This window comes from Ursus arctos, unplaced genomic scaffold, assembly GCF_023065955.2.
Source record: "Ursus arctos isolate Adak ecotype North America unplaced genomic scaffold, UrsArc2.0 scaffold_30, whole genome shotgun sequence".
NCBI lineage: Eukaryota > Metazoa > Chordata > Mammalia > Carnivora > Ursidae > Ursus > Ursus arctos.
Window position 1 is genome coordinate 14,361,890 of NW_026622986.1, and position 27,703 is coordinate 14,389,592.

At 53.2% G+C, this 27,703-nt stretch overlaps 1 protein-coding gene across 1 annotated transcript; it reads left to right on the plus strand.

Annotated features, from left to right (window-relative positions):
- The first annotated feature begins 9,018 nt into the window (after positions 1–9,018).
- On the plus strand, positions 9,019–12,733 carry LOC130542153 (copine-1-like). Its single transcript, XM_057304648.1, has 3 exons — positions 9,019–9,030; positions 9,335–9,464; positions 10,203–12,733. The coding sequence occupies exons 1-3, from the start codon at positions 9,019–9,021 to the stop codon at positions 10,913–10,915; spliced, it is 855 nt and encodes a 284-aa protein (XP_057160631.1). The 3' UTR covers positions 10,916–12,733.
- Positions 12,734–27,703: the final 14,970 nt, after the last annotated feature.

Genomic DNA, 27,703 nt, shown 5'->3' on the forward strand with positions numbered 1-27,703 from the left:
GCTGGTCACCTGGTCATTTTCTCCACACCTCGGACAGTGTCCTCACCTGTAACGGGGCTGTTAACCCTGCTCCCTATGATAGCGTGAGAACCAAGCAGACGGACAGCATTGGTGGCCGCCAAAGCTTTGTTTTCTGCCCCTCTTCTGAGCCCTGCGCCTTCCTAGCCTCACAAGAACGTCTGGGCACAGTGGGTGCCGTGCCGAAGCAGGAGGAGGCCACGTTTAAGGAGCTCTGCTTACGTTCCTCCCCTCCCTTGACCGACTGTGCTTTTGTCACTGAGCGGGAACTTAGCTGAGCCAGCATCCAGAGGGGTGGAGGCCTGGGGTCCCCTTCCAGGGCCAGCGTCTGAGCACGTCATGTTTTGGGGCTGATGTATTTGGGACTGCGAGAGTGGCTCTGGGAGTGGGCGCCACCAGAAGCCACGGCCTTCCGTGTCACCGCTCCCCCGCAGGCCTGCAGGAAGGAGCAGCCGCAGCACGTCCCAGGACCCCATCCTCACTCTGCTGGGGATGAGCAGCTGATCATCGAGGCCAGGGAGGGACTGGATCGACACCGTGGGGGCGGCCGAGATCCGGGAGGGAAGTAGGAGTGAAGGACACACAGCTGTGTGTGTCCACCTCAGTCAGGGCCCGTCCCTGCCCCCACCCTGTGTCTGTGGCGATGGCCTCCTGCCAGCACTTAGTTCCTAGATGTCTGGATGCTTCCCCCACCCACCCCGCACCCACCCCGCACCCTACTAAAACACACACAAGAGCTTTGTTGAGACATAATTCGCACACCATACAAAGTGCACCACCCAAGGCTTGGTCCGTTCGGGCGGCTGGCAGCACAGGCCACGCGAGCACTGTCTCCAGCCTGGAAAGGCACCTGCACCTTAGCAGCCCTCGCACCGTGCCGGGTCCCTCGAGCCCTAGACAGCCACAGATCCGCTTTCTGTCTCCACAGAGAAATCTCACGGAAACAAGATCCTGCAACGTCCCACCCGCTTCTGTGTTCTCGAACCCTGCCCACACCCGTGCAAACGGTCCCTCCGTAGGACTCCTAGGTTCAACTCCTGCGTCTGCCTCCTTTTCCAGTGGGAACCACAGTGGTTCGGAGCAGGAAGAAGTCTCCCGCTCTGGCTCTGAAGAGGGGGAAACGCCGTTCACACAGACAGCAAAGCGGAGGCAGGCCTGGCCGACATGAGCAGGCCACGCTCCCATCAGCGATACCAGGCAAGCAGAGAATGATACCACAGTGCAGGAACGTGGGTGACCCTGTGGCTCAGTCCCAGGCCCGAGGAGAAACTCCAGGAGCCGCATTTCTTTCCTCGCCCTTCTTGAGTGATGTGAGACCCCCAACACCCCCCAGAGCCTCTGCGAGCCCCTCCTCGCCTGCCTCCCTCACTTCCCCCATGCTTTTCCCTCCATCTGCAGGCTCTTCCAATGCCCTTCCCAGCCCTGTAGCCTTGGGCATTCATCACTGCCGAGGCCGGCTCTGGTCTCATAAGCTCCAGAATCGGGTTTGCAGAGAGAGAAGTCAAGGTGCACAAGAGGTGGATAAAGGCAGGACCCTCCGCAGGCCAGGGCCACCCTGCATTACAGCGTTCCCCGTGGGTGCGGAGGTGAGAGGAGAGTGCGTGATCCCTGGGGCCCGCATCTAAGAGGTAGGTGGGAGAAGAGAAGCCCACAGAGGAGGGTGACAGTGGCAGAGAGGGAGAACACGGTCCAGACAGCACAGCTTCCAGGGATGAGAGGGAGGAGGCTGGGGCGGGTGGGGTCGCTCGGGGAGGCCAGGCTGTGCTATTGGCCGCACTCGTCAGTCAGGAAGCAAGGGTCTACTGGGGGGACCGGGAGGCCCATGTTAGCTGTCCGAAGTCTGAATGAAAGGGAGGAAATAGAAACAGGAAGTGTCACGTCTCTGGAGGTTTGCTGGTGAAGGCGGCGGAGCGGGGAACTCGGGGTGCAGGGACAGATGAATCACACTGGTGTTGGGGATGGAGACCGGGCAGGGGAGAGGAGGGCTAGGATGAGGAGGCCAGATTTACCACGGTGCTGCTCTGCTTCTCCTCTTCGCCGTGGCTGCCTGGAGCCCGGTGCGGAGCCTGAAGCCTCAGTGTGGAGCCTGGGGGTGGGGGTGTGGAGCAGGTGGGTGTGGGGTACAGAGCTGGTGGGCGGGCAGTGGATGGGACAGCACAGGGGCCACAGCCTGATGTTCCCAGTCTGCCCTTCCCTGGGCTCTCTCCTGGTCCCGAAGTTGTTTTCACTTTCTCTCATTGCTTACCCAGCATGTTTCATAGTCCACAAGATAAGATTTGAAATCTATTAAAGGAAAATACAGCAAGAAGTGTGAGGAGGAAGAAGCAAAGACTCCAGAAAGCCGAAACCACAAAAGACTTCAGCCACGGGAGCCTGGAGCCCCTCTCAGGTCAGTGGCTCGAGGTGATACGATGGCCCCCAAACTTCCTTTCTTCACAAAGGCGCTGAATCACACACATCAGAGGAAGGTTAAACTGTCATCTGTTCAAAAATGCAAAAACAGAAAGTTTCACATATTACAAACCATCCCAAGTGGTTTTACAAATGTCGGCCTTTAGAAAAATAAATTGTATGAAACAGTTCACTCTCCAATACTGTCAACCAGTACAGTGCCAGGACGGCGTGAAAGGAATGACATCTTTGCAGAGGTCCGGGCTCAACGCTCGCGGGGGGCAGCAGAGGTGGGAGCCTGGGTGCTGCGGGGTGCAGGGCCCACACCCAGAAGCCGCCCTCTGCCTGCGCCCCTGGCCGGGGTTCCCTGGGCTACCCAACCGCCTTTTTTTTAAAACTGTTTCTGTTTTGGAATGGACTAGAATATTCACTGTTTTCAGCTAGGAAGCCGGGTTGGTACGACGACGGCCAACTTGAAGAACTTCCCGCTTGGTTCGGTTCGTGACTATGAATAACGCAGGCCACTGTGCTAATGGCAAACGTAGGCGATCTTGGTAGTTCTGCCTCCGGGAGCCAGGAGGTCCGAGCGTGGAACCAGACACCAGGGGCTTCCAGCAGGGATGGAAGCCCTGCCTTCCCCAGGGGCTGATGTCTGGCTGTCCCCTCGCTGTCCCCTCTGCTCTGATGTTTCTGGCTCCCATTTCTGGCAGGCTTATTTTCTGGTCGGTAAGTTCCATGTTTCAAGGCCCGCACCCACACCTCCTTTGCTCAGTCCTCACAGCCCCTCACGCAGTGCTAAGCACACCTCGGCTGTCTGATTAATACCCGCAGGACTGAGTTGATCGAGCTGCGTGGGGCTGGGCTGGCCTAGTTTGGGCTACCACATGCTTCCTGGCCTGGAGCACACTGCCTGTCCTCCCTGTTTCACTGCTCCCCGGAGGGCTGAGAACCCTTCCACGAGCCGAGGAAGACACCTGGCCACTCAGCAAGGCTCTGAGCATGAACATGGGTGACCCTTCCCTGGTCGGAGGCCGCCGGCCAGCGGCCGGCTGTAGAAACCACATGTGGTCGGCTTCTCTGGGCCGCTGGCAGGTGTCAGGAAGTGTGGGCCCACGCCCATGGAGACTCCGCCATCCTTGTGGTTCCCTTCTGAACGGGTAGGACACTCTCAGGCCCGCCGTACAAGGAAGTTTCTTTTTTTTTTTTTTTTAAGATTTTATTTATTTATTTGACAGAGATAGAGACAGCCAGCGAGAGAGGGAACACAAGCAGGGGGAGTGGGAGAGGAAGAAGCAGGCTCATAGCGGAGGAGCCTGATGTGGGGCTCGATCCCAGAACGCCGGGATCACGCCCTGAGCCGAAGGCAGACGTTTAACTGCTGTGCCACCCAGGCGCCCCGTACAAGGAAGTTTCTTAAGAGCAAAGGTCACCATTAGGGCCCAGGGCAGGATTTCAGGTGGCACACTCCCAAGATGGAGAAAGCCTAGTCACCAAGCAAACCCACGTGCTGACTGGTTCGGTCACATGAAGGGTAAAGATGAAACAATTGTGCACCAGCAGCTGCTCGCTCAGAACGACTTAAATAAACTCGTTCCTAGCGGAGCCACGAACTCGAGGTTTGATTCTACTTCACTTGGTTGTTAAAAATCCCTTAACCTTGGACATTTCGTTGAATCTCAGAGAGTTTCCCCTTTTTACCAATTCATACGATCATTTTGCTTGTTAGTCAATCCCACGTTCTTCTATAACTTTCTACGGAGAGGGGAAGGACCCAGCATCCAGCACTTGGCACTTTACAAAGCACCTTTCTGTTTCTCACGACCTTCGATGCCAGGCTGAGGCTCTGTCGCTGTGTCCACGTTACTCAGAGACGCTGGCGCAGCTGGCCGGGGCCTGTGAGGCTCTCAGCCGGCCCCGGCCGGGGCCTGTGAGGCTCTCAGCCGGCCCCGGGACCTGGTCCCACATGCTCTGCGCCTAAAACCGAGGCCACGCGTGAGCAGCGTGCGAACGCCGTGACGGTGAGGCAGGGTTGTTTCTAGTTGATAGGACTGCAAGCACGTCATGGCTTGTCATTGAGGAATATTCCAGAATCTCTTCACCAAGTTCAGAGCAGCACAGCTTAGAAGACCTCGGAGACCATGTCTGCCCCCCACCCCCATTCCACTGCCGAAGTAACAACGACAGTTGGGGTAATTCCTCTGAAAAAGCACCAGCAGCTCACTTCGCTACAGCTTCTTTGGACAAGCCAAGTGTCCCGAGCCGCTGTGAGTGGTGCAGGCTGATCTGTGTGGGTCCGAATCGTTCCTGTGCACTCAAGCCAACCCTGAACACCGTCCCATGGGCTTGTCCCCAACATATCGCAGTCTCTGGAGACCGAAGAGGCTCTGGATCTTCAGTCAGCCGGGGTCTGTGTTCCTCAGGAGTTCCTGGAATCTTCCAGAATGGACGAATTAACCATCTTCCCCTTTGTCACTGTCTTCCTCAGGCAGCGGAACAGCAGGGCTGCTACAGAACGCATCTTCTGTTCCCTCGATAACCGGACACGCACTGACCTGCAACGTGCGTGCTCGCTGTAGGACTGTTCTCTCTGGATTCCCGAACCTGGGGCCCCACCTGCTGACTGTGGACCCGCGTCCGCCGACCTCACCGCGGACCGTTCGCCGGCTCCTGCCGGAAGCCTCCCTGATGGTGGGCAGCGGGCTCTCTTCAGCAGCCCCATCCTTGGCTTTGGGGGGTGGGGGAGGCAGCAGGAATGACGCGGAGGGGATGAGAAGTCAGGAGACGGAAGGGCCTCAGAGAACAGGAGCCGTCCCAGCAGACGCACCTGCTGCTGCCCCGCTGAGGCTGCTCCCGGCCACGTGTCTCTCCTGCCTTCTGTGGGGGCTCATTCCTGCCCCAGCCTGGAATGCTCAAGTATTGTATGCCCATGCGGGATGGCGCTCCCGGCCACCAGGCCTCAGTGCCTGGAAGTGCCCGCATCCTTCCATTGTGCTGCCGACCGGAGCCAGCTGACCTCCATCTGCCAGTTGCCTGCACGGGGCTAGGCTGCATGCAGACCTGGACCAGCTCCGGCTTGCCAGGCGGGCGCACGCCCACAGAGCAGCCAGCCAGGAGTGCCAGATGGGGCTCTGACCCCTGGTCTTGGTTCTGAATGCCCTGCTGCATCGGGCCTTAGGAGCTGGGCCAAGCTGGCTTGGCTGCTGCCTTTGTCCTGGGAAGACCACAGGCGCCCCCCCCCCCCCCCCCCCCCCCCGCTCAGATGGGCGCCTGGTGTGCAGAGACCCATCCCCCCCTGCCTCCAGGCTCAGCTCCCGCAGGCTGCGTGGCTGACCTCTGGCTGGAGTAGCTGTGCGGTTTCTGAGCACCAGCTGCAGACTTGGGCCGTCTTTGTCCTGAGTAGTCCTTTTGACCTCAAACGGGCGCATGATGCCCTCAGGGAGGGAGTTCAGGCCTCCAACAAGCAGCACTATTGGGATCATCAAATATGGTAGATAAGGAAGTGTGGGCCTGGTGGTTCTGAGGACGACGGCTAAGTGGGGTCTTGTCTCGGTCCTTCTGAAAGGTCAATTGGAGCAGTGACCCGGGGAGTGGGAATGGGGAACAGGGCAGGGGAAAGAGGACCAAGGATGGCAACCAAGCCTAACTGAGGTCACTGCTGCAGGCCCTGGGTGCCTGGGGCAGAGCCCAGCTGCTCCCTCCCCACACCCTGTCATTCTGGGTTGTCTCTGCGCTTGTGCAATGAGCTCCCCCAGCGTCTGAGCAGCCCGGGCACAGAAAAATGGAGAGATGCAGGCGGCCCTGTGGTGGGATGTGTGCAGGGCCACAGCTGGAGACTGGAGATGGCCCGGAGAAGGGACTCGAAGCCAGGGAGGGCAGCGCAGGAGCGGTCTGTCCCCCAGTCGACCATTCCCGGATCTGGGCCTGCCCGTTTCGCTCTGGGCCTGGGGAAAGCGGGGGGAAGTGTCCGCTGCAGCTCTCCGCATGACTGCCTGTTTGAGAGAAGGACGGGTGAGCCTCTGCTCTCCTCCCTCCTCTCCCTTCCTCTCTCCTCCGCAAGAACATACAGACGCATGAACGTGCGCACACCACCAAACGCTCTCCCCGCGCTCAAGTCTCCGACTTGTCTCCATGATGATGATACATGTCTCTCAGAGCCAGGCACCGCCTCTCAATCTGTGTCTCTCGTCTGTCTGTCTGTCATCTATCCATCCGCCCATCATCTGTCTGCCTGACTCTGAGAATCCTTACGCTGGCATCCAGTCCTGAGCAATTGTCTGCCTGTTCAGGGCTACGGTTACAGTGAACGCAGTGACTGCGTGAGCGAACACGGGCATAAACACCGTTTGCCGAGTGTGGCAGGAAACACTACGGCTGCAAGGGGCCTGCCCCGAAGGACCTCAGGCACGTGAACCTGTGGGCGCCTTCCCTATCACAGGGCTGCTCCGTGACAGCTATTCCCACGGGCCGCCTCCTCATGTGGCCGGGGATGAGGGCAGGCCCCCCATACACATGACAGCATCCTCCAGGTTACGGGGCAGGGGTGGGGCGGGCTCTGCACCTGCAGGCCTGGTAGGATCCCTGAGTGTGGACTCCTGCAGAGGTTGTGCTGGCCGAGGGCTCAGCAGAGTGGTTTTGCTCCGGATCCTGGGCTGCAGAAGGGTGCAGACGGGTTTTGCTTTCCCTGCACGAATTTGTAACTAAGCTCACTCACCAGCAGGTGTTGGCGAGCGGCACCTGCATCCGGCAGTGCACGTGATTTTTCCCAATGGGGAAACCCAATTCCTGCCTCCTGGCATGTCCGTGTTGATGAGGGAGATGAAGGTCCCAGGTAAATGTGAAATGGCATGTCCTACTACGTGCAGTGGGGAAAGTGAAAGGGTGCCGTGATGGAGAAGGACAGGGAGCGCCTCCTTGAGAGTGCCTTCAAGGATCCTGGACCAGTGTGTACATCCGGGAGTTGTCGGAGGTGGACGGAGGTGAAGGAGTGAATCTGGGCGGAGGGTCCATTCTGCTGCGTGTCCCCAGGGAAGCCCCCAGAACCGTGCTGGTGACAGTAGCACCAAACCCTACTTTCAGAGTTTGAACCAAACCTCAACAGCACTGACCTTTTGAAATCCCAAGACGTTGAAAGTGAGGTGGACTTTGGATTTTAAGCTCTTATCGGGAACTACTGTAGGTACTTGTCATAAAAGGAACGGCAGTAAAACACAGACATCAGGGTGGAGATGCGCCGCTGGCTCGCTCCGGGGCGGGGGGGGGGGCGCTTCATGCACCTGCTGCCCCATCTGCTTCATTTGCGGCTCCAGAATCTTCATGCAGCAGCCCTGTGTGTCCCTGCGAGTGTGCGTTCCCAGGGGCTGGTTAGCGACACCCGTGCTGGAGGCCCCGTGACAGAGGATGGATGAAAGGGAATGACCCCAACAGGCCACAGGCCCCGACGCTGTTCTGGAAGGAACGACAGGCGTGCATAGACTGGCCACAGCTTAGAAGATCAGCCCCAAAGCACAGCAGAAACAGACCCTGCAGCCCACACTTAGATATTGTGAACACGGCATTCAGCTTGAACATGTTGTAAGTGGGGAGACTCGGAGCACTGATTCACTGATCGGCTTTCTCATCGGTCTGCTCTGGTGCTACGCTTTAAAACACCCCAGCCGAGCGGAAACGTGGCAGCGTTAGCCTCCCGTAAGACCACCCGGGCGCTCGCGGGTTTGCTTCCTCTGTGGTACTGGCACCTGCTCCGCGCAGCACGGTCCCTGGGTGTCACGCCGTCCCGTGCGTGAGTGCCGCCACACCTAGCCCACCCGCTCAGCGCCTCCCAAGCCCATCACAGAGTCCTGGTCCCTAAGACAACTTTTTGTTGAAAACACTGCCGGTGTTGCCGGGCTTCAGAGTTAAAGGAACATGAACCTGAAAAATGCAGCCGCTGCCTGGAAAGGACATTGTTCCAGCACCATGCGTTGCTGGGAGCTTTGCACGCGCCCTCCTGCCTGACACACTTGTTGTCAGAGCGCTCCAGGAAACCGTGTCAAAGGGACAGCTTGCCCACTGTCCGGGCCCCAAGCGCTGCTGCCCCAAGAAGGTGGCAGGGCGGCCACAGCGCCCACGACCGTGCGGGGGTCTGGGTTTTATGCAACAGAGGCTTTCTGACAAGGGCAGGGGACCCACAGCCGGGCAACGTCCCCACCCTGCGTGCCCCCAGAAGCACCTGGAGGCCGAGACACACCACACGCTGACACCTGCACACCTTCCTGCCTTGTAACCCAGCCCCGCTTCCCGTTAATATCTTGTTCAACTTTCGCTCTTTGTGGAATGTAATGTACACACAGGAAAGTGCACTGAACGGGTCAGCTTGGTGGATTTCCACCAACTGAGCACAGCTTTGTCATCAGAGTCCGGATCAAAACCGGAACATGGGGGACCCCAGAAGCCTCTCCGCGCCCCCCCCACGGTGCTGCCTTCGGAAGGCTGTTTTGTTTTACTATTTTTGGACTTTATGCAAATGGGTTTTGTGTGACATTTTCATTGCATTTCTCCCTATACTAAGTTACTATAAAATGCACTGGAGATAATGCATTATGTTTGTTTGGAAGTGGAGATGAAGACACGATGTATTGTCAGGTGAGTACATGTCATTATGGGAAGTGCCAGAGGAATCATATTGTAACGGTTCAGCCTTAAAACCTGAGACCCCAAGACAGACAGGAAGGACCCAATTGAAGTGAAGTCTCCTTGGTAACCAAGAAACAGCTGAAGGGGGGTGAGGACAGGATGGCGGGAGGGGGGCAAGGGCAGGATAGCAGAGGTGGGGGGGGTGGGGGCGGGGGGTGGGTGAGGGGACGAGGGCGAGATAGCGGCTGTTCCCCTTTCAATGTCAGCAGGTCAGAGTCAACCTCTGTGAGAACAGGTGTCTCTTGGCTCCCAGGGCTGCTGCTATCAGAGCGTGTGCCCCTTGGGCTGTGCTGTGGAGGGAAACTTCTCCCAGAAGCTCCCTGAGGACAAAGACCACTGTTCGTCTGTGTTCCAGGCACCTGCACGGTTCCTGAAGGGGCTCGGTGTGAGCCAAGGACGGAGTGACATTGGCCATGGGAGATGCTCCTGGGCGTCAGGACAGGCGGGACAGGCTGTCTACACAAGTGTCTCCTTCCCGCACGTGACCTCTGCGTCCCAGCTCGGACTGCTCATTGCACACGTCCCAGAGGGAACGCATTGCCAGACGCAGCAGAAGAACTAGAGCGAGCCCAGGTCAGTCTGAGCATCAGATAAACCACCGACAACATTTACTGTAATCTAGTAAGTCATAGCACAGTAGTGGGTAGTGCAGAGAAGAATCCACATCTAGTATCATTTAAGAAACTTCCTGCGGTTTCTCTGAACTCCAAAGCGACCTAGGCATCTGTGTGGCGTGCCGGGCAGACCGCACGGGATCCTGTTACTGAGATGAGAGGGGATGAAAGCAAAGCCCACAGGGCCCGTGCGGACAGCACAGAGGGCAGAACTCACGGGGACAGGCAGTCACGGGCCATGAGGCTGGGGTGTGCGATGCAAGCTCCTACAGCCTGCCAGGTAGAAACACGGTATTCATTCCCAGACTCTGTGATGGGACACTGTCAAATCAACTTCCCTGTGGCGTCGAGTTCTCGGGCTCCAGTGGAGATCCTTCCTCCCCGGAATCCCTGCTGTACCTGAGCCCAACAGGGGTCAAGTACCTGACAGCACTGTGGGGTGTGCGCAGTGTGATTCCGGACTATGACTCGGATAAGCTATTCCCAGCATTTGGATTTGAGGCCCAGGTACCCCCGATTGGCAGGTGTCCCATGAATTTGCCTTGATCTTCAACCCCAGTAACCCCTGCTGCACAGGCATCCAGGGCATTGTGGATGCTTACCGCCAAGCCCTGCCCCAAGTTTGCCTCTATGCCCCCACCAACTCTGCACCCATCATCAACCACGTAGCCATGTTGGCACCCCAGGCTGCACATCAGGGGAGTGGCTCGCAACACCTCGTGCTGTTGCTGCCGACTGACGGTGCTGTCACAGGCGTGGAGGCCGCACGTGAGGCCGTGGTGTGCGCCTCCCACCTGCGCACGTTCGTGATCCTGGCGGGTGTGGGTGGAGCCGACTTGGAGGCCGTGGAGCAGCTGGGTGCTGCCGGCGGAGCGTGGGTGCACACTCCATGTCGTAGGGCAGTTTGTGCCCCACGGCCACTTCCAGAAGGGCCCTCGGGAGACGCCGGCACAGAAGTGCCCACACAGCTGGTCTCCTACTTCAAGGCCCATTCCCACCGCTTCTACCCCCAGCCAAGAGCCCGGCACAGGCTCCTCCGGCCTAGATTCCCCTGGAGGGTGGGCTGCGGCGCGTCCCCAGGCTTGTGTCCCCGAGGCCCCTGTGGGCACGGCTCAACCCTGCACACATTCCCCCGCGCTGCACTTCACGTTTTATACTTTGTATTTGCTCCTGCTGTTGCTCTCGATTGCTCCTGCTTGCCCCTGGAGTCCCTCATTTAATAAAGGTCCATGGAGACCCACGAAGCCACAGCACACACGCGCAGCTGGGGGCGGGGGGGAGGGGGGGACTCTGCACGGGCAGGTTCTGACTTGGAGCCGCTGCCGAGGCCGTGTTCCTCTGGCACAGCCCAACATCGGTTGGGGTGGGGGGGTGAGCGCAGGAGCGCCTCTGGAGCTCTGGGGCTTGTAGGACTCGTCATGTGTTGAGTGCAAGCTACCGCCCGGGATTTGAGCTGCATGACCTCTGGGCACCAGCTGTGAGACGGGACGTCTCGGGCTACGGCTTGGCCCCTGGGAGCTCGAGCTTTACCAGGAGCTCGATCAGGAGCAAGACAGCTGGTGCGGGAATCGATGCCACGAAGACGTGCGCGGGGCCAGAATGCAGAGCTCGCATTACCACGGCCGGACTCAGGGCAGGGTCAGTCTTCATGTTTCCCGTGATGGGCTGGATTTTGACAGAAAGACAAGGGCACGAATCATTTAAAAGTAGTTGTAGCTTGACTGATTATAAGCTCTTGGTAGCTCTTTGTAAATGTGCTGTTTGTGCTGTTAACCAGGCCTGTCTGATTATCGTCCCTACTCTGGGCAGCGAGCTCTGTGCACGTTTTCCAAGTGTAACGTGGTCTATGGCACAACTCGCTGATTTACTCTCTTGGAGTAGAGATAGGAAGAGAAGAAATTAGGAATTAGTTAATGGCCTTCTGCTTAAGATTTTTTTCAACAAAAACATATTTCTTAAGTTAAAAAATAAGTCTGTGTTTATTTTCTCGAAGATATGTTACATTAGCAAGAAAAATACTAGAAATTGAATTTAACTTTCAATTTTCACTTGGAAGATTTTTATCAATTTAAAAAATGATGAAAATCATCAATAAACATATAAACATTGTATGGTCTCGATGCGTTACCAAAATGGCTCTGTGCTTGGGCATTAGATAAATTACCTAAGGAAAATCTGATTTAAGAAAGGAGATCTAAAATAAACTCCCCCCCTCAAAGCAGCAGCCCATCTCATCCCAGATTAAAGACTGTATTTTACATTTAAAAATAGCTCCCTTTTCAAATTATAAATGTAATAAATACACATTCTGGAGATTTTAGAAAAACAATGTCTTGAGCCAAAATAAAATTGCCTGTCGATGCCACCATTTAGGGCGAGAGAAACCACAGTACTCTGTGAATTTTGTTTCGATCTTTTTTCCGTGCACCAGAATGGGAATACTACAGCATATTGGTGACCCTGAGTGGAGGGCGTACCTTAGAACGAACGCACAGGTAGAGCTTGTCACCGATGCAGAGATGTGGGTCATGGCCACACACCGCCGGTGAGTCACACGTGTCCAGCTTGCTGCTTTCCCTTAATATTGACTTAAATATTTCCCAAGGTCAGTAAATATTCTTCAGATCATTTTGTCTAAATGGCTGTGTAGTTTTCCATCACAGGAAAAAACTCCACAATTAATTTCTCTCTTCTCTTTTTCTTGAACATTTGGGACCTACTATTTCATGGTTATTAATAATACTACAACAAATATCTTTATATCCGCAACTTTGCTCATTCCTGATTTTCCCATAGGCTCACAGTACCGGAATAAATGGGTCATAACATTTGAAATTGTTAAGCCTCCTGGTAAGTATTGCCAAAACTCCGTCCAGAAAAGTTGCCTAAATTTATCTTCTTCCGCTGGTGTTGGAGAGTGTCCAGTTTAACAGATCCTGTCCAAAGAAGATGCTTATCAAAACATAATAAAAAAGAAATAAATATAACCTTTTCATTGATAAAATTGATTTCTCATTTTTTGATGTCGACTTTGAATTCTAGAGAAGTGAAACATTATTTGACGTTTGTTTTGTACTTTTAAGGAATTGCCAATTAATGCCCTTGCCCATTTTTCTCACGGGGTTTATCTGTTACTGATTTTTGAAATCAAAATCATTAGATGAATTAATGCTTTGTGTTTCATGTATAATGTGAATGTTTCCTTCTAATTTTTTCATTTACTTTTAACTTCATTGATTGAAATTTTGACATCTAGACATTTTATCATTTCAGGTATAAAATCTGTAACTGGTTTGCTTGTGGGTTATTTCTTTGCTTTTGTCTGTTAAAAAGATAGGCTTTTTCCACCAAAAGACCACACAAATATCCACTGACATTTTGTTTTTTATATCTGACTCCTTTATTACATATAAATATATTTGATATATTATAATAGTATTTATACATTACGATTATTATATATAACATTATCGGGTAGTATATAGTGATTATATAATACATTTATATACAATCTTTTCACCGTTATTAATGAAATGATGTTCTTTCTTAGATGGTCTTTGAGTAACTGATTTGAGTAGTGAAACTGAGGCAAACAGGGTTTTGGAGGAATATCGTCCAGGACTCGCATTAACTCTTAATGTTAATAATGTGCCTAGCACAGGCATACTGAAAGTTAAGCGCCTGCAAATATTTTGCAAAAATAATTCTTCTTTTAAAAGTTTCCATTTTAGCCACTTGACTGGATCTCTTCAAGGTGGGAAGTAATTAGATGATCTCTGCACTATAAATTGACATTCCACAGAAGATCTGACTGGCTGTGGTCTGGAGGAAGGTCGTCTGCCAGGCAGTATTGTCAGCTCACAGTGGCCGCCGCTGTGGCGGAGGCGACCCTGAGCTCCATGGCATGGGGCCATGCAGGCGGTTATCGGAAAAATTCACCCCAAATCACCCTTTGTTTTTAAGGAAGAGAAGGGTTTTTTTTCTTTCCTCTTTGTTGTGCAAGCCCAGAGTTTTGACTTATTTGCCCTTTAGGTCCGAGGATAGCCAAGGGGCTTTGCTGGGGACACTGTGTGGGGTCGACTCTATTAACTATTAACCACGGTTACGTGCTGGGAGTTGGGAAGTCAGGGGGTGCTGTCTGATCACATGAACACATGACCTATTCTGAAATTAAATGAAAATTAATATTTTTAAACATTCAGCAATGAAATATTAAAAACACTGATTAGAATAATTTCAAAAGCTCTCAGATCAGTGGCTGGTGGAAAATCTAAGAGGTCAAAGTTCATGCTGAAGCTCTGTTCTGTCCTGGGGGCTGGAAATTAGGAGGAAGGTAAACCAGGCGTGCTGCAAAACACACCCTGGTTTCATAAGATGCTGCTCAGAACTGGAAAGCAGGAACAGATTCATTTAAAAATGACTGTGATGTCATATAGAAATATCAAGAGAGTAATTTGGTAGACTGCCCAGCTCAGGACTGATTTGAAAATATTCTCCATTTGCATAATCTTTGAGTAGATTTTCATTATTAGATTCTATGTAAACGTCCAGACTTGGTGGATTTAACTCTTATTTTCCATCAACTATTTTATTTTTTTAAAAGATTTTATTTATCTATTTGAGAGAGAGAGAGAGACCACATGAGCAGGGGAAGGCCGTGGGAGAGGGAGAAGCAGACGGCCCTCTGAGCAGGGAGCCTGCTGATGAACGATGCTGACGCCGGGCTCCGACCAAGGATCCAGACAGCATGACCCGAGCCGAAGGCAGACGCTTTACCGACTGAGCCCCAGGCGCAGTAACATTAATTTTCAAAATCAGAAAGCTCCCCTTTCTGACCCAGCACTAACATTAAAAAATACTGACTATCTAAACTGTTCTCTTCATTATGCTTTCAAAGGAAATGTTCATTAGACATTTAAATGAATTATTTCTTTTAAAGGGCAAAAAGTCCCTGATATATAAAAGGAGAACAGAGGTGAAATGGCTATTTGGTACACCAGCTTTAATTTGATTTGAATCAGAGCATTCTGGGGCATCCTTCCGAATTTACAAAGTGTGTCCAAAGAGGAGCTTTTTGAAAGACCGACTCTTTCCACCACTCAGGCAGAGATGGCTCTTGGCCTTGGAGAGAGAATAGTGCAGTGGATTAATTCACGTTTCATTCTCTTCCACCGCAGAGCGTGTTTTGGTTCTTTCCCCGCTGAGAGCGGGGGTCTTGAAGCTAGAACCTCCCGTATCACTGGCTCTTGGAGTTCACGGCGGTCTGAAGACCCTCCCCTCTTTCCCTCCTTCCTTCCTCCGTCCTCCCTTCCTCCAGCTGGTGCTGCTGAGCAACGACCAGGCACTGGGGAAACTCTGAGGACCCAAGACTCAGTTTCTGCCTTCAAGGAACTTACCGTTCGTGGGGGAGACTCAGATGAATGAAGCAGAGAGTACGGCTCACGTGACGGTCTAGGCTACGCCACGATCCATTCCACAGGTGAGAAAACCCTCTCCATTCGCTCATTCCTGTGGCGTGCTTGCGTTCATTCAGTGAGGATTTCAGAGCGTGTGACGGATGCCATTTTGCAAAGGCCGCCACACCTGTCTCTTTTGCTCCCATCACATACTCTTGCTAGAACTTTCCATGAATGGCGTTACTACCCCAGGGGGTGGGGTCAGTGTTTCCTCCCTTTGAACACCTGTGGGATCTTGTTACTTGGTAAGCCGTGAATTTTGGTGGAAGTGAGGCTCTGTAAGTTCAGAGGCTCAGTCACCAAAGGAGAACGCTCTTGCCTGGCTCTCTCTCTCTGTCAGGACCCTCTCCCTGGGGCCCTGGCTGCCATGTCCTGAGGAAGCCCAGGCCACGTGAAGAGACCACATGTGGGTGTACGGGCTGATGGACCAGCTGGGCTCCCAGCTGACGCCAGCGTCCACTGGCAGACATGGGGGTGATTGTAGCCCCAGACATCACGGAGCAGACATCCTGCCGTGCCCCCTCGGTATTCCAGACCCACAGCAACAAGAGAGACGGCAGCCATCACTGTGGCTTTTAAGCCACTGCATTGTGGGCTGATCTGTTATGCAGGAATATGTCACCAAGGCAAAGGAGCTATATGATCTTTTAAATAATCTGTCTTTTGGAAGCTTCGACTTTAGCTGTAGGTAGAAGATACACTTGTGAAATACGGAATAAGTAGAGGACTCACTTAAAAACGAATAATTCAGAAAACACTGCCGTAGACTAAGGAGAGCGCGTGTGGTGATGAGCACTGGGCATGTTCATGCCTGGAGGACGGTACAAGCTTTCTTCAGCCAGGTACCCGCCTCCCTGTCCAGAACTGCTTCCTGCACGTCAGGGGTCTGGACAGCTGGCCTGGGAAGATGGGGGGGTGCGTGTGGCGAGGACTCGCAGGCTGAAGAATCTGAGCCTCCAGCTAGGGGGCCAGCCTGGGAGCCCTGCTCTGGCCCTGCTCAGCCAGGGGGTCCCACCGTTCTGAGGTCTGTCCCGATCTGCAGAACGGGGCCACCAGCTCTCCCCTGGCTGGCGGTGTGGGGAGTGTGACGGGGTGAGGGGAAGGCAGGACGGCGCTGCAGACACAGCATGTGTCACAGAGAATGGCAGACTTTGCCTGGAGAGGCGGCACGATGGAGGCTGAGGAAGTGGCTGGAGCCGCGGCTGGAGGAGGGGACGGGAGGCGCCAGGAGCCAAGCGTCATCTGAGTGCTTGGACCAGGTGGGAGGAAAGTGTCCGGAACCAGACAAGCCAGTCTGTGGCCTGGTGTGGCGTGATTTGGAGCTTCTGCCATTCCTGAGCGCTGGAGGCCTGAGCAGGGGCGTCTGGGGAGGAACACGGCGAGGGGGAGACCCTGGTGCCGGCTGGCAGGGCGGGGAGGTACTGCTGTGAACCCGCCCGGACGGAGGGGCAGCGAGAGCAGGGAGAGGAGAAGGCTGCGGGAGCCCAGCTGTGGCTGGAGACCTGGTTGGGGTAGGCAGCCGGCTGCAGCCGCGGTGCCTGGGGTGGTGACAGATAGTGCGGACTGCACTGTTTCCAGCGCCGAGCTCAGCCTTGGGGGCCAGGGGAGGACAGTCTCACCGGGCTGGCACTGACGTTCGAAGAGTCTTATCTGTCGGCCATCCGTGGGTGGCGACACGGCACGCAGCCCTCTAAACATAACCCCCACTTGCCCGGTGCTGAGGGGGCCCGAGACGAAAGGCCCCGTGCAGGGGACATGACCGTAGTGGTGAGCAGTACAAGCGGTAGGAGCACCACCCCCCCCACTCCGAAGCAGCGGACCACGAGGCCCCGGAATCTGGTTGACCTTACTTTGAACAGAATCAGAGGCAGTCCCGTTAACTCCCACGTGGCCATGTGGATGCGTGTGAGCTTCTCACCTGCGCCTAGTGTCACCTCATCCCCAGCTCGAGCTTCGTTTGTGCCGTAGATGATGGTGAAGCTTAGTTTAGACAAACGAGCGGGTACTTCTCGGTTTGCTTGTTTTGGGTCTGCAAATTCAGGTTTTATGGATCGGCACACAAAGTGAGGTTGCAGGGAAAAGCTCAAAGCCAAAGGATTCGGGGAGGCCCTGATGTGGGGAGGCAGACCAGCCACAGAGAAGGCCGCCGGTGAGACTCAGGTTTATCTGACCGAGATGGTTCAGCTAACACTTCCGACTGGGCCAGGTTCCTCCCAGCCCAGAACCTCAGCGGACACGTACAGGTGGCGGGCGGGAGGTTAGTCTCACAGCTCACGACAGCGTTCATGTGCGCATATTTGGGGTAGACGCTTTTAAAGTCTTGACCTGAAGCTAAAGTTTGCCTGTTTCCGTTTCCCCAGCCATGACTTCCCTTGCCCTGGGCTCCCAGCGTTGGTGCCCAGCTGCCCTCTCTCCCTCCTCCGTGGGCACGCGGCAGAGTGCTGAGGGGCTGGCCCCTTGCAGGAGGGGGGACGGTGCTCCCAGACCGCTGTCCACGTGATCTGCAGAAACAGGTCTCCCGCTGATAAAACCTTTGCTCCCCACTTGCTGCCACGAACCTCACTGGTTATAGCAACTCTCCCACTTCTCTAAAGAATCGCTCCCAGCTTGGAAACCCTAATTCTCTGTACCCACTCTACCGTAAACAAAACTATTTCATTCTCTATTCATGGGCCAAGCTGGGAGCTGAGTACTTGGGGAGAGACATAGTATGGCTTAGATACCATGTGTCTAAATATTTAGACAGTTGAGAGAGGCTGCAAGAAATTTCAAATCTGTGTAGGAATTGCAGTGTTCACCAATCCTATGGCAGGATTAGTCAGCAAATTATAAACTTAACTGGTCAGAGCTTTACTGTTTATTCTTCTGTATGGTTGTTGGGAAATCCTCCACATGAAAGCAGCAAAACAAAGAAGACAAACAGAACATTGATTGAAAAATACCTAAATGGGCTGATCAGACCCCCAGTTAGTAGAAAATGATGGAATCCAGGCCTTGAAAGAACAAATCAAAGGGGTGACATGAGCACGTTTGCAGCTAACCCTAAAGCATGCACACAGGAAGTGCCCGGGCAGGGGCAGGATCTCGTGTCTGCACCGATGACAACAGCAGCTGGGGGAAAGCCCAGATAATATCCAGAGTTCAAGCACAGTATGGTTCAAGCACAGTATGGTGAGAGCAGCTGACGTGTACCTGGTGCTTAAGATGAATCAGGCCCTCTGTGCACATTTCTCATTTATCTCACAACATTGAGAGAAGGAAACTGGGTAAAGCAATGAGGATTTTCGTCGGTCCCGTACAGAAACACATTGGCCTAAGATGCCAGGGTGACGAACACAGCTCCGAGCTCCGTGGGAGAGGCCAGCAGATCCTGACATAAAACAATATAAGCAGTCTGGTCCCAGCCTGGAGACTCACAGCAGAGCAAGGTCCATCAAAGCTCATTGATGCCAATGCCCCCTGGCCCCAGAACACTGGGGGTGAACCCGGCTTGTGCTGGCATCGGGAGAGGTGGTGCGGGCAATAAATGGGGATAGCCAACTCTTTGCTCCTTTAGTTAGATGCAAAAGCCATCCACGTGTTGAAAGGATAGCCCTTGGTGATGGTAATATAATTCTGTTCAGTTCAGCTCTGCACGCAGCAAGTGAGGCAGAGACCCAGTGGCCCATCCAGAAGCCGCCAGGCAACAGCATGCTGTCAGGAAGAACCGTGCATGAAGATACTGCAGTGTCTCCACAGGGGCTGGAAAGTAGCAAAATAGAAGCCAGGAGAGGGGCACGATTTCATAATGATAGGAATTCTAACATAGGTCATGCTGATTGTGATAGGCCATCATGACAACTACAGATACACGGGCCTCCTGTCTTACTGTTTCCTGAGAAACTTATAGTTTTACTTTTGTGCTGTGCTGTGTTTCTTACGTAAGTAGTAACTGCAGGATTTATAATAAAATACTATAAGCAAACACCACTCTGGATAAGTGGGTTAATGGTCCCTTTAAATCTCATGGTCACTCATCTTCCAAATCTTGGGGAACAAGGAAGAAGAAATAACATCTGCGGCTGGGAGTGTCTTCTGATATCATGTAAATACCAGACCAGCTTGGAACAGGATTTGATGTTATGCAAGAATGAATCAGAAAAGCTGCATTCCTGAATTAAAAACAATTTGAGTATTTCAACAAAACACGAGTGGCTTATTGGTGTTGGTATAAAGGCAGATGCAGATGTTGCCAACATTTGTAATGGTAAAAATTGAAAATGTTAATCATCTATGTATTTCAGCACAAAGATAATCGTGTTCTACTAGAGGCTTCTGGTTTCCATAAAGAACACTTGCAGTAATTAATGGGAAAAATTTAAAAGAATGTCATAATTCAGTTTCATATAGCAAACATTTAAAATAATAAAAACAGGGAATTTTTTATGAGGAGATATTGATAAAGCAAATGAAAACCATTTAGACAGTACTATCAGCATCTTTAATATCACCTCTGTGCCTAAACGTAATCAGGCATTTCAGACATGAAACACTTACCAGAACTTTAACAAAAGGAATAACACTGACGTAGATCATTGTGGTCTAGACGTCGCGGGAGGACATGCAGCTATTGAAACGTGAAAACGACTTTTGGGAAAGCTTACAAACTCAGGCAGCAAAATTTCAGCTATGACTGGTCCCAGTTCATTTCCTTCACTTAAGAATATTGTAATAATGTATTTGAAGGGCAAAACGCAGGGACTTGGGAGACAGTTGGATGGTTTCATGATTTCCTGTGTCCAGAAGGGGTACACGTGGCTACATGTCGATCGTTACTATTGGTGCTTGAGCCATGTCAGTGGGAAACCCTCCCAAATAAAACACATCAGGTATGTATAAACAGTGCCCACGTCATGATAATGACACTGAAATTGTAACTTAATTGTAATTCATTATAGAGAGCAAGTATATCGTCACTACTAAATTTTCATTAAAATTTTGGGATGTTTTCATTCAGTTTGTCTACAATGACCACATTTGATTACATCTGGATGGTATGATTAAATGTGTAAGTTGATCACCTTATATCTTTTCCCAAAAACGCTTCATATTTTTTTCATATATCAAGAAAACAGCAGCGAGAACTAAATACTATGCATAATGTAAATTGAAAGAATTTGTGGACCTTGGTGGGTAGCCGGCACAGCTGTGTCCAGGTTCGTGCTGTCTCTAAGAACAACCGTGTAATGGGGTGGTTAGACATGAGAAGATGGGCTTTCAGATACACAACGCTCCGCCAGAGGAGTCAGTACTTCCCTAGCATTAGAGGAAAGACTCGATTCAGGCATTACAGCGAGGACGAAGAAAGCTCTCCCATCTGTACTCTCGCAGGCGACACCTGCCCAGATTCCCCGTCCCGGCTCGAGGTGCTTTCCCACAGCACTCACCTCCTTGACACGCACAGCACTTTCTTCCTTGCTCTGTTTGGTATTTATTTTCTTTCCCCTACACTGTCAGCACCCCCAGGGCAGAGAGCTCTGCGATTCTTGCTGCCGATGGTGGCTGGTGTGTCCCGCACACCTAGAACGGTACCTCACACCGGCTGGATGCTGTATGTTGTGAGTCAGCGAATATATAAAATCAACAGGGACGCCTGGGTGGCTCAGTCGTTAAGCGTCTGCCTTCGGCTCAGGGCGTGATCCCGGGGTCCTGGGATCGAGCCCTATATCGGGCTCCTCCGCTGGGGGCCCGCTTCTTCCTCTCCCACTCCCCCTACTTGTGTTCCCTCTCTCGCTGTCTCTCTCTGTCAAGTAAATAAATAAAATCTCAACAAAAAAAAAAGTCAACAAAGGGACTGTGAAGGGACAGTGGAAGCTGATACTCAAAGGAAGAAATCAGATATGAAATTTGAAAAGAAACATGAATACCTCATCCAAGAGCAGACACAACCAGCTTGTCTAATATATTATGTAAAAACATGCTTGTGGTCTAATGTGGAAAACGAAGAAAATAAAATGAAGTGTTAGGGTTTTCACATTTTTGGCATTCTGAAACGAGGTCAAAGGACACGTGAGGCTCTGTAGACAGAGAAAAAGCAGCCAGCTAATTGAACATGACAATCCAACAGTCAGTGTTCATGATTCAGTTTAATGGTGGAGACACCGGACGTGCAAAGTGTCAGACAGTGTTACTGCGCTGGAATTTTTGCCTGGAACAATTGATGCTAGCATAGCAAACGCTGACAGAGGCTTCTGTGCCACGAGCAATGTCAGTGACGGCAAAGGAACTCCACAGAGGCCGAGGTCGCCTGACGGACTCTGTAATTAGCAAGGGTGTTGGTGCAAACACTGTGGAGTCCCCATGTCGTGCCGTGGCTCAGGCTGGGGCATCTTCCGGGAACACCCATGTCAACAGGAAGTCATGCCAATGTGTTCCGAGGTCTGTCGATGATTTAGAAATTATTAGAATGATTGGATAAGCAATTTGTGCTGGAATTTGTCTCTCTGGGTAAATGATTATGTATGAACACATGTTGATGGAATAATTTCATAGTTTAGAGAACAAGGGGGATATATTTTATCATTTATGCATATATTTATATGTTAATTTGTTTGTGCAGTTGTTAACTATTTTGTCTTCCCCACTGCATCGAGTGCCTACATCGACAGGGACAAGCAGAATGGTTTACAACGATTTATAGGGCAGGTCGTCCTCTTTCCTGAAGACGCTCATGTCCTCATGTATATGGTTCATGCCTGCAAGGGCTGCCGAGTGAATACATAGCCCAGAAACGGCACCAGGAGTATGAGGAGGGAGGAGGGACTTGGGTCTGAGATGCTCAAAGCCTTGAGGCCGAGTGCAGTGTGAGCTGGCGTGGCGTCAGTTTCATGGGGACCAGCAAGAAGAGCAGAGGCTTGTCCTGATCATCTGGGAGCTGCTGGGGAAGCTGGGGCCGCGTGTGCAACGGCATGGAGGAGGCGCCCACGTACAAGGCTCAAGGGATGGTGGGGGCCTTCATCCGAGGCATGATGGGCTCTACAAGGTTGGGTTGGCAAAGAAGGATGAATTCTTGGAAGGCTTTGCATCCTAAGCTGGGGGCTTGGATTTGGTCTCACGGGCAGTTTGGGGTGACGAGTATAAAAGGACAGTGGGTGGGCTGGGGCGGAGAGCTCAGCAGGAAACTCGGAGTTTGGGCCGTCCTGGATGGGTGGGAACAGGGTCGCGTGGAGGAGGAAAGGTCTTCGAAGCCACAGAGAGTGGTGGAGTCAAGAAGGAAGCAGCGGGCTGTGTCACAAAGCTGGCAGAGTGTGCGGGACTCAGGACCGTGTTCACTACCCACGGCGTGCCTGGTGGGGGTACAGTGTGTTGGCAGGTGCGTCCTGTGGGCAGTTGGCAGATGTCGGGGATTAGGCGCGTGATTCAATGCCTGGAGGTGAGAGGTGACACCGAGGAAAACAAAATGTGGAGAAGCTTCTACGAGAAACGGCCATAAGAAAACACGACAAAATTCTGGTGCCCAAGTCTAGAAAATCTTGAAGGTACCGCTGCAGTGGGAGGGACGGGCGCCCCTCAGCCCTCACCTGCCGGTGCAAGGACAGGCTGGGACAGACGCGTGGCCGCAGGCCTTCCTTGTTGTCCCCCCACGAAGCTCCGTTCCAACCAAGACTGGTGCTGATGTCCCCCTCTGCCACCCCATGTCTTGACTGGGCAGTGATCCCTATGTTTCAGAAAAGGTGCCAGGAGTCAGGTATTCTTGTTAACGGGATGGAAAGGCCCCCAGCTCCGGAGACCTCCTCTGGAGAATTCCACTTCCCACTGGAAACACTGCCCCGGGCGGGAGGACTTCCAGACCCTTTGCTGGTTTCCTGTTAGATTTCCGTGGAGGGTGGTTGGGGGGCGAGGAAGGGAGGGGAGACTCCAGCCTCCCCAGCTCCTTCCTTTGAAGCAGGGCTGCCTGGTGAGGTTCGTGAGGACCTGCTTCTCTATTCCTGGCTGTTTGCACCTGAGTCCCATTCCCGGCCAGCCTCCTTGCCTCTGTTCTCACCGAGCCTGGTCTTTCCTTCTCCTTCTTTGTCCCACAGGCACTTCCCGTGAGGCTTGGGGAGGCTGTCTGTGGGGGTCTTTGGTGACATCACCGGGAGAAAAACATTGAGCTGGCTGTTTTAGGGTAAATGTTTCATTGAAATGGAGGACAACAAGTCACAAGTATGTTTAGGAATAATGCTGTGCAGGGAGCCACACCAGACTTCTCTCTTACTTACAACCCAGTTGTTAAAAAAGAGCCTGATTCTGTGGGACGCCCGGGGGGCGCAGTCGGCTGAGCGCCTGACTCTTGATTTCGGCTCAGGTCATGATCTCGGGGTCATGGGCAGGCTCTGTGCTCAGCGGGGAGTCTGTTGGAGAGTCTCTCCCTCTGCCCCTCCCGCAGTAAGTAAATAAATAAATACATCTTTAAAAACATGAGCCCGATTCTGTATTTGTCTAGGCTGCCTTTGGTCACTCGTTCTGTTTATTCAGCTGTAACTTGGTCCCTGTACAAAATTAAATAAAACCTTGGCATGTTATTTTTAATTTCATAGAGGGTGTGGAGTACAGAGAGATGTTATCTCTTGAGAAGCAGGACTATTTTACAGAAAAGGAGAGCAACGGAATCTCCCTAGGATCATTTCAAATACGCCCAAGTACTCACCATTGAGTCATAACTTAACCTGAGGAGGAGAAGAAAGGAATCGGGAAAAACAGTAGGTGCCTTTTCAGCCGTTTTAACCCACTAGGTAGGCGGGAGCAGGCGCTGCAGGAGCAGGTCAGGACCTGGTCACGAGGTGGGACTCCGGGTACAGGAACGGAATGAAGCCACATCCATCAGGTGCGGGCTGTGTGCGTGGGGCAGGGCAAAGCACCCCCAGGACGGTTCCATCCAGCCCTCCCCCAGCCCCACATGCTCTGTTGAATGTTGAAGAGGGTTAGAGTGGCCCGGGGAGGCCGTCTGTCTTGGGTGACATGCTGGGAACTGAGCTGGCTAGTGACAAAATGACCCAATCGGATCTGGTCTGGGAACACGGAGCACTAGCCCCTAGAGGGAATGGACCCCTCTCCTGCAGGCTAGTCCCGCGTGTGCTGGTCTCTCCATGGCCCGGGGCGCACCCCAGCCCTGGCAGGGAGACCAACAGGCAGGACAGGCTTCCTGAGCTGCCTTCCGTTCCCACCGACCATCACGATAACCGCTGGGTACCAACAATCGGGGCCCGTCGCACACCTGCAGCCTTACAGATCCTCCGAAATACATGTGGGAAAAATGCTGGTCCATCAGTCAGAAAAATCCAAGTAGTAGTAATAAATACAATGCCTACGGGTAGCACATGCCACTTCACATGGAAACATGGTCACAACACTGTACGGAGGGGGGTGCTGTTTCCAGTTCACAGTTCGAGGGTGAAGGCTTGAGGTCCCGGGGGCTCACGCCGCTGCTGCAGGTTGGTCCCCTGACTTCAAAGAACAGGCTGCCCAGCTCTCAGGGTGTGGGCGCAATGACCTTGACACGGGCCTCGCGGGAAAGCGAGCGGCGTGTTCGGGTCTAAACCCATGCATCGCGGCGGGTGGAGGTCAGCGGTGGCGGCGCAGGGAGAGCTCCTGCAGAGGGACTGGCGGATCCTGGTCTGTGGGCTGTCAGGTGGGTCCGCTGCTGGAGAAACGGGCCCAGGTCTCCAGGAACGACTCGGTTACATCGGTGAAAAGTCGACTCCCACCAGCCCATTCCGCGGTGGGTGGCGCCTGCACGCGCCTGGGAGCTTGTGCCCTGCAGCCGGGCCCAGGCCCAGGGAGGAGTGAGTGACACGATTTGGGTCAGATTCGGGGGGATTTCAGGCTGCTTTGTGGAGTAGCTTGTCTGGTTTCTGACCGGCTCTGCCTTTGGGTGACGGGACACGGGAGCACGTTCTGAGCTGCGCCCCCGGCCACCGTGGCTGGGGGAGGGCTGAGGGGCAACAGAACCCCTCACTGTGCGTCTTAGGGTTCTTGCTGCTCCCGACGCTCCCCTTCTGCTTTGGTGAGAAATGAACCCGCTCTCACTGGCCCGTCCAAAGCGATGGAGCCCCGGGCTGAGTTCTGGAAGGCTCGAAGCTCTGACCCGAGCAGCTCGTTACTCTCGGAACCCTATTTGTCCCCAAGCCCTGTCCGGTGCGGACCCTGCTGCCCCCGTGAAAAGGCCAGCAGGAGCTCCCGATCCCGTTTGGCTCGGTTTCCTTGCATGAGCTGTTCTTCTTAATTGAAGCCAAGGCGTATTTTTAGATCTTGTTTTCGGTCCCAGGTGCTCCTACAGTGGTTTGGAGCCTGGAGGGAGAGCCCGGGACACGAGACTTTCTCCGAGAGACTGAGTTTATGATTAATTCAGATATCGGGGGCCGGTGAATTTCTTTGAAGATGACTACATTTGAGGTAACTAATACAGAATTCGAAGTCCATTGGGATGCAGCAAAAAACCAACCAGGACTTCTGCCAGATGGAAAGTGTATCGTACTAGAAATCCGTGTGTCAGTAGCACACTCCCGGCCGCTCTGCCCGAAGCTGAGTGAGAAAAACAGGAGACGTTAAGCGGGCAAGTCTTTTCTAGTGATGTGACACAGAAAGCCACTCGTATTTGCTTCCTTTGCACACGGAAAGGTGATGTGAGCTACCTACGGACCAGTCTTCAGAATTCCGTCGCGCAGGGTGGGAGAGTGAAGTGGGAACACAGCCCTGCTTGGGGTGATTCGAAGGCTCGGGCTCCATTTACACCTGCAGCTTCCAGCCTTCCCAAGGCCGTGCAAATGTTTCTTCAAACCAGACAGAGAAAAGAAATCCAGTCCCTGAATTCAGGAAACACGGGTGCTCTGGGGAGCTGGGTTTGGAGCACGCCCCCCGCTTTTCTTCCTTTGTGTTTCCCCCCGTGGAACCCTTGGACTTCCAGAAGCACAGCCGGACGCCCTGGTTCGTAGCAAGCTGGCGGCTGTGGGTGGGGAGAGCGGAGACGCGCTCTGTGCACAGCACCTTCCGAACCTGGTGCATGGGGACGACGCCGCTGTAAGCCCACAACGGCGAGGAGTGACCTGCCGACCGTCTCTGCCTACTCCGCGCACACGCGGTTTACCACCCCTACCGGTGAGCCTGCCTGGTCTGTAGCCTTTCTTCAAGCGCCACATCCCTGCGCGACCAAGAAGCAGGGGAGGTCATCTTGCTGCTGTTCTCCACAACTGTGAATACAAAACTGAATATTTCTGGCCATAAAACCATAACCTGATCTCCATAAAATGACTTAGTCAATAAAAGCATCACGGTGTAGGGCATCCTAAACTTTGGTTCCATTTGGTGTTACTCTCCTTGTGCGCCCGTTTCTACGTCTGTCGCCCAGGAGGAAGGGAGACCAACCTCAAACCATTGCTCTGGGTGCAGCGTGGGTTGCTTCAGCTGAAGGTTTTGAACCCTGTCCAGCACATCGAAGACACTTCTATTAGGGTGCTGTCTGCGTGTCCACTGGGCATCGACAGTGGGTCCTCTGGATCGGTCTCCTCTGAATCCAGGACTGGCAAATCCCGGAGCCGAGGGAAAGCCGAGGCCTGGCAGCACCCACACGGGCCACTCGATGCCCCGTACAGACTGTACACACACCCACGGCCCCGATCCTGCCCTGTGGCCGCCACCACCACCTTGAGGAGACAGGAAGGCCAGTCTCCCAGGTGCTAGAAGGCGACGAGAAGACCGCGGATGTCCGCGAGCAGCACGCATCGCCATCACACACTTCGTAAACATCGGCTGCCAGTCTTCCGCGGGACACGCGGCGGAGCCGGCGCTCGCCCAGAATGGGAAGGAAGATGATGAGGCGTGAAACGTCACACAGATGCCGTCAGTGGTGTCGTTATTTAAAAATCTGGATGGAAACCAAGATGACTCTTTATTCCCTTCATTCTATTTTTGGTCTGCAACCCTGTCCTATGGTAGTAACCTTACAGAAGCTTGAAGTAGACGGAGTCCAGTAAGAAGAAAGCAGCGGTGAGTGTAGCTCTACAGAACTCCATTTAAAGGTTGTGTTTATGTATTTGAAAACCCCAGCAACCGTGCACATTACCTATCGATCAAAGCCGTTTTCCTTTCTTCGCTCCAGATGGAAACACAAAGACTCCATTACGGACTGGCGCTCACACTATCTCCCGGCGGTAGTTTGCGTGCTGACATTTGAATTTACGCCGGTGTAACACAAGCGAGCAAGAGCTCCTAGCTCATCCTGTATTCACACTAGAGCCAGGGGTGTGTCACTGGCCACAGGGTCGGCTGCCACGCGGTGGAAGACTGGACGTGCTGGGTTATCATTTCACGAATCAATACAATCCTCTCCTTACGTCACTCTGGTTTGGGTAATTCATCACAGAAAATCCAGTTAGTTTCCTTCCGTAGTGAAGTTGGTGCCTTGGCGAAATGCAGCATTGCTGGAATCAGGTGAAGTTGGGGGAAGAGAAGAAAGGCTTTCCTGGGGGAATGAAAGGGTGGTGTGCGGCATGGGGATGGCCGGTAGGGTGAGGACCAGGACGGCCAGAGGAGGGG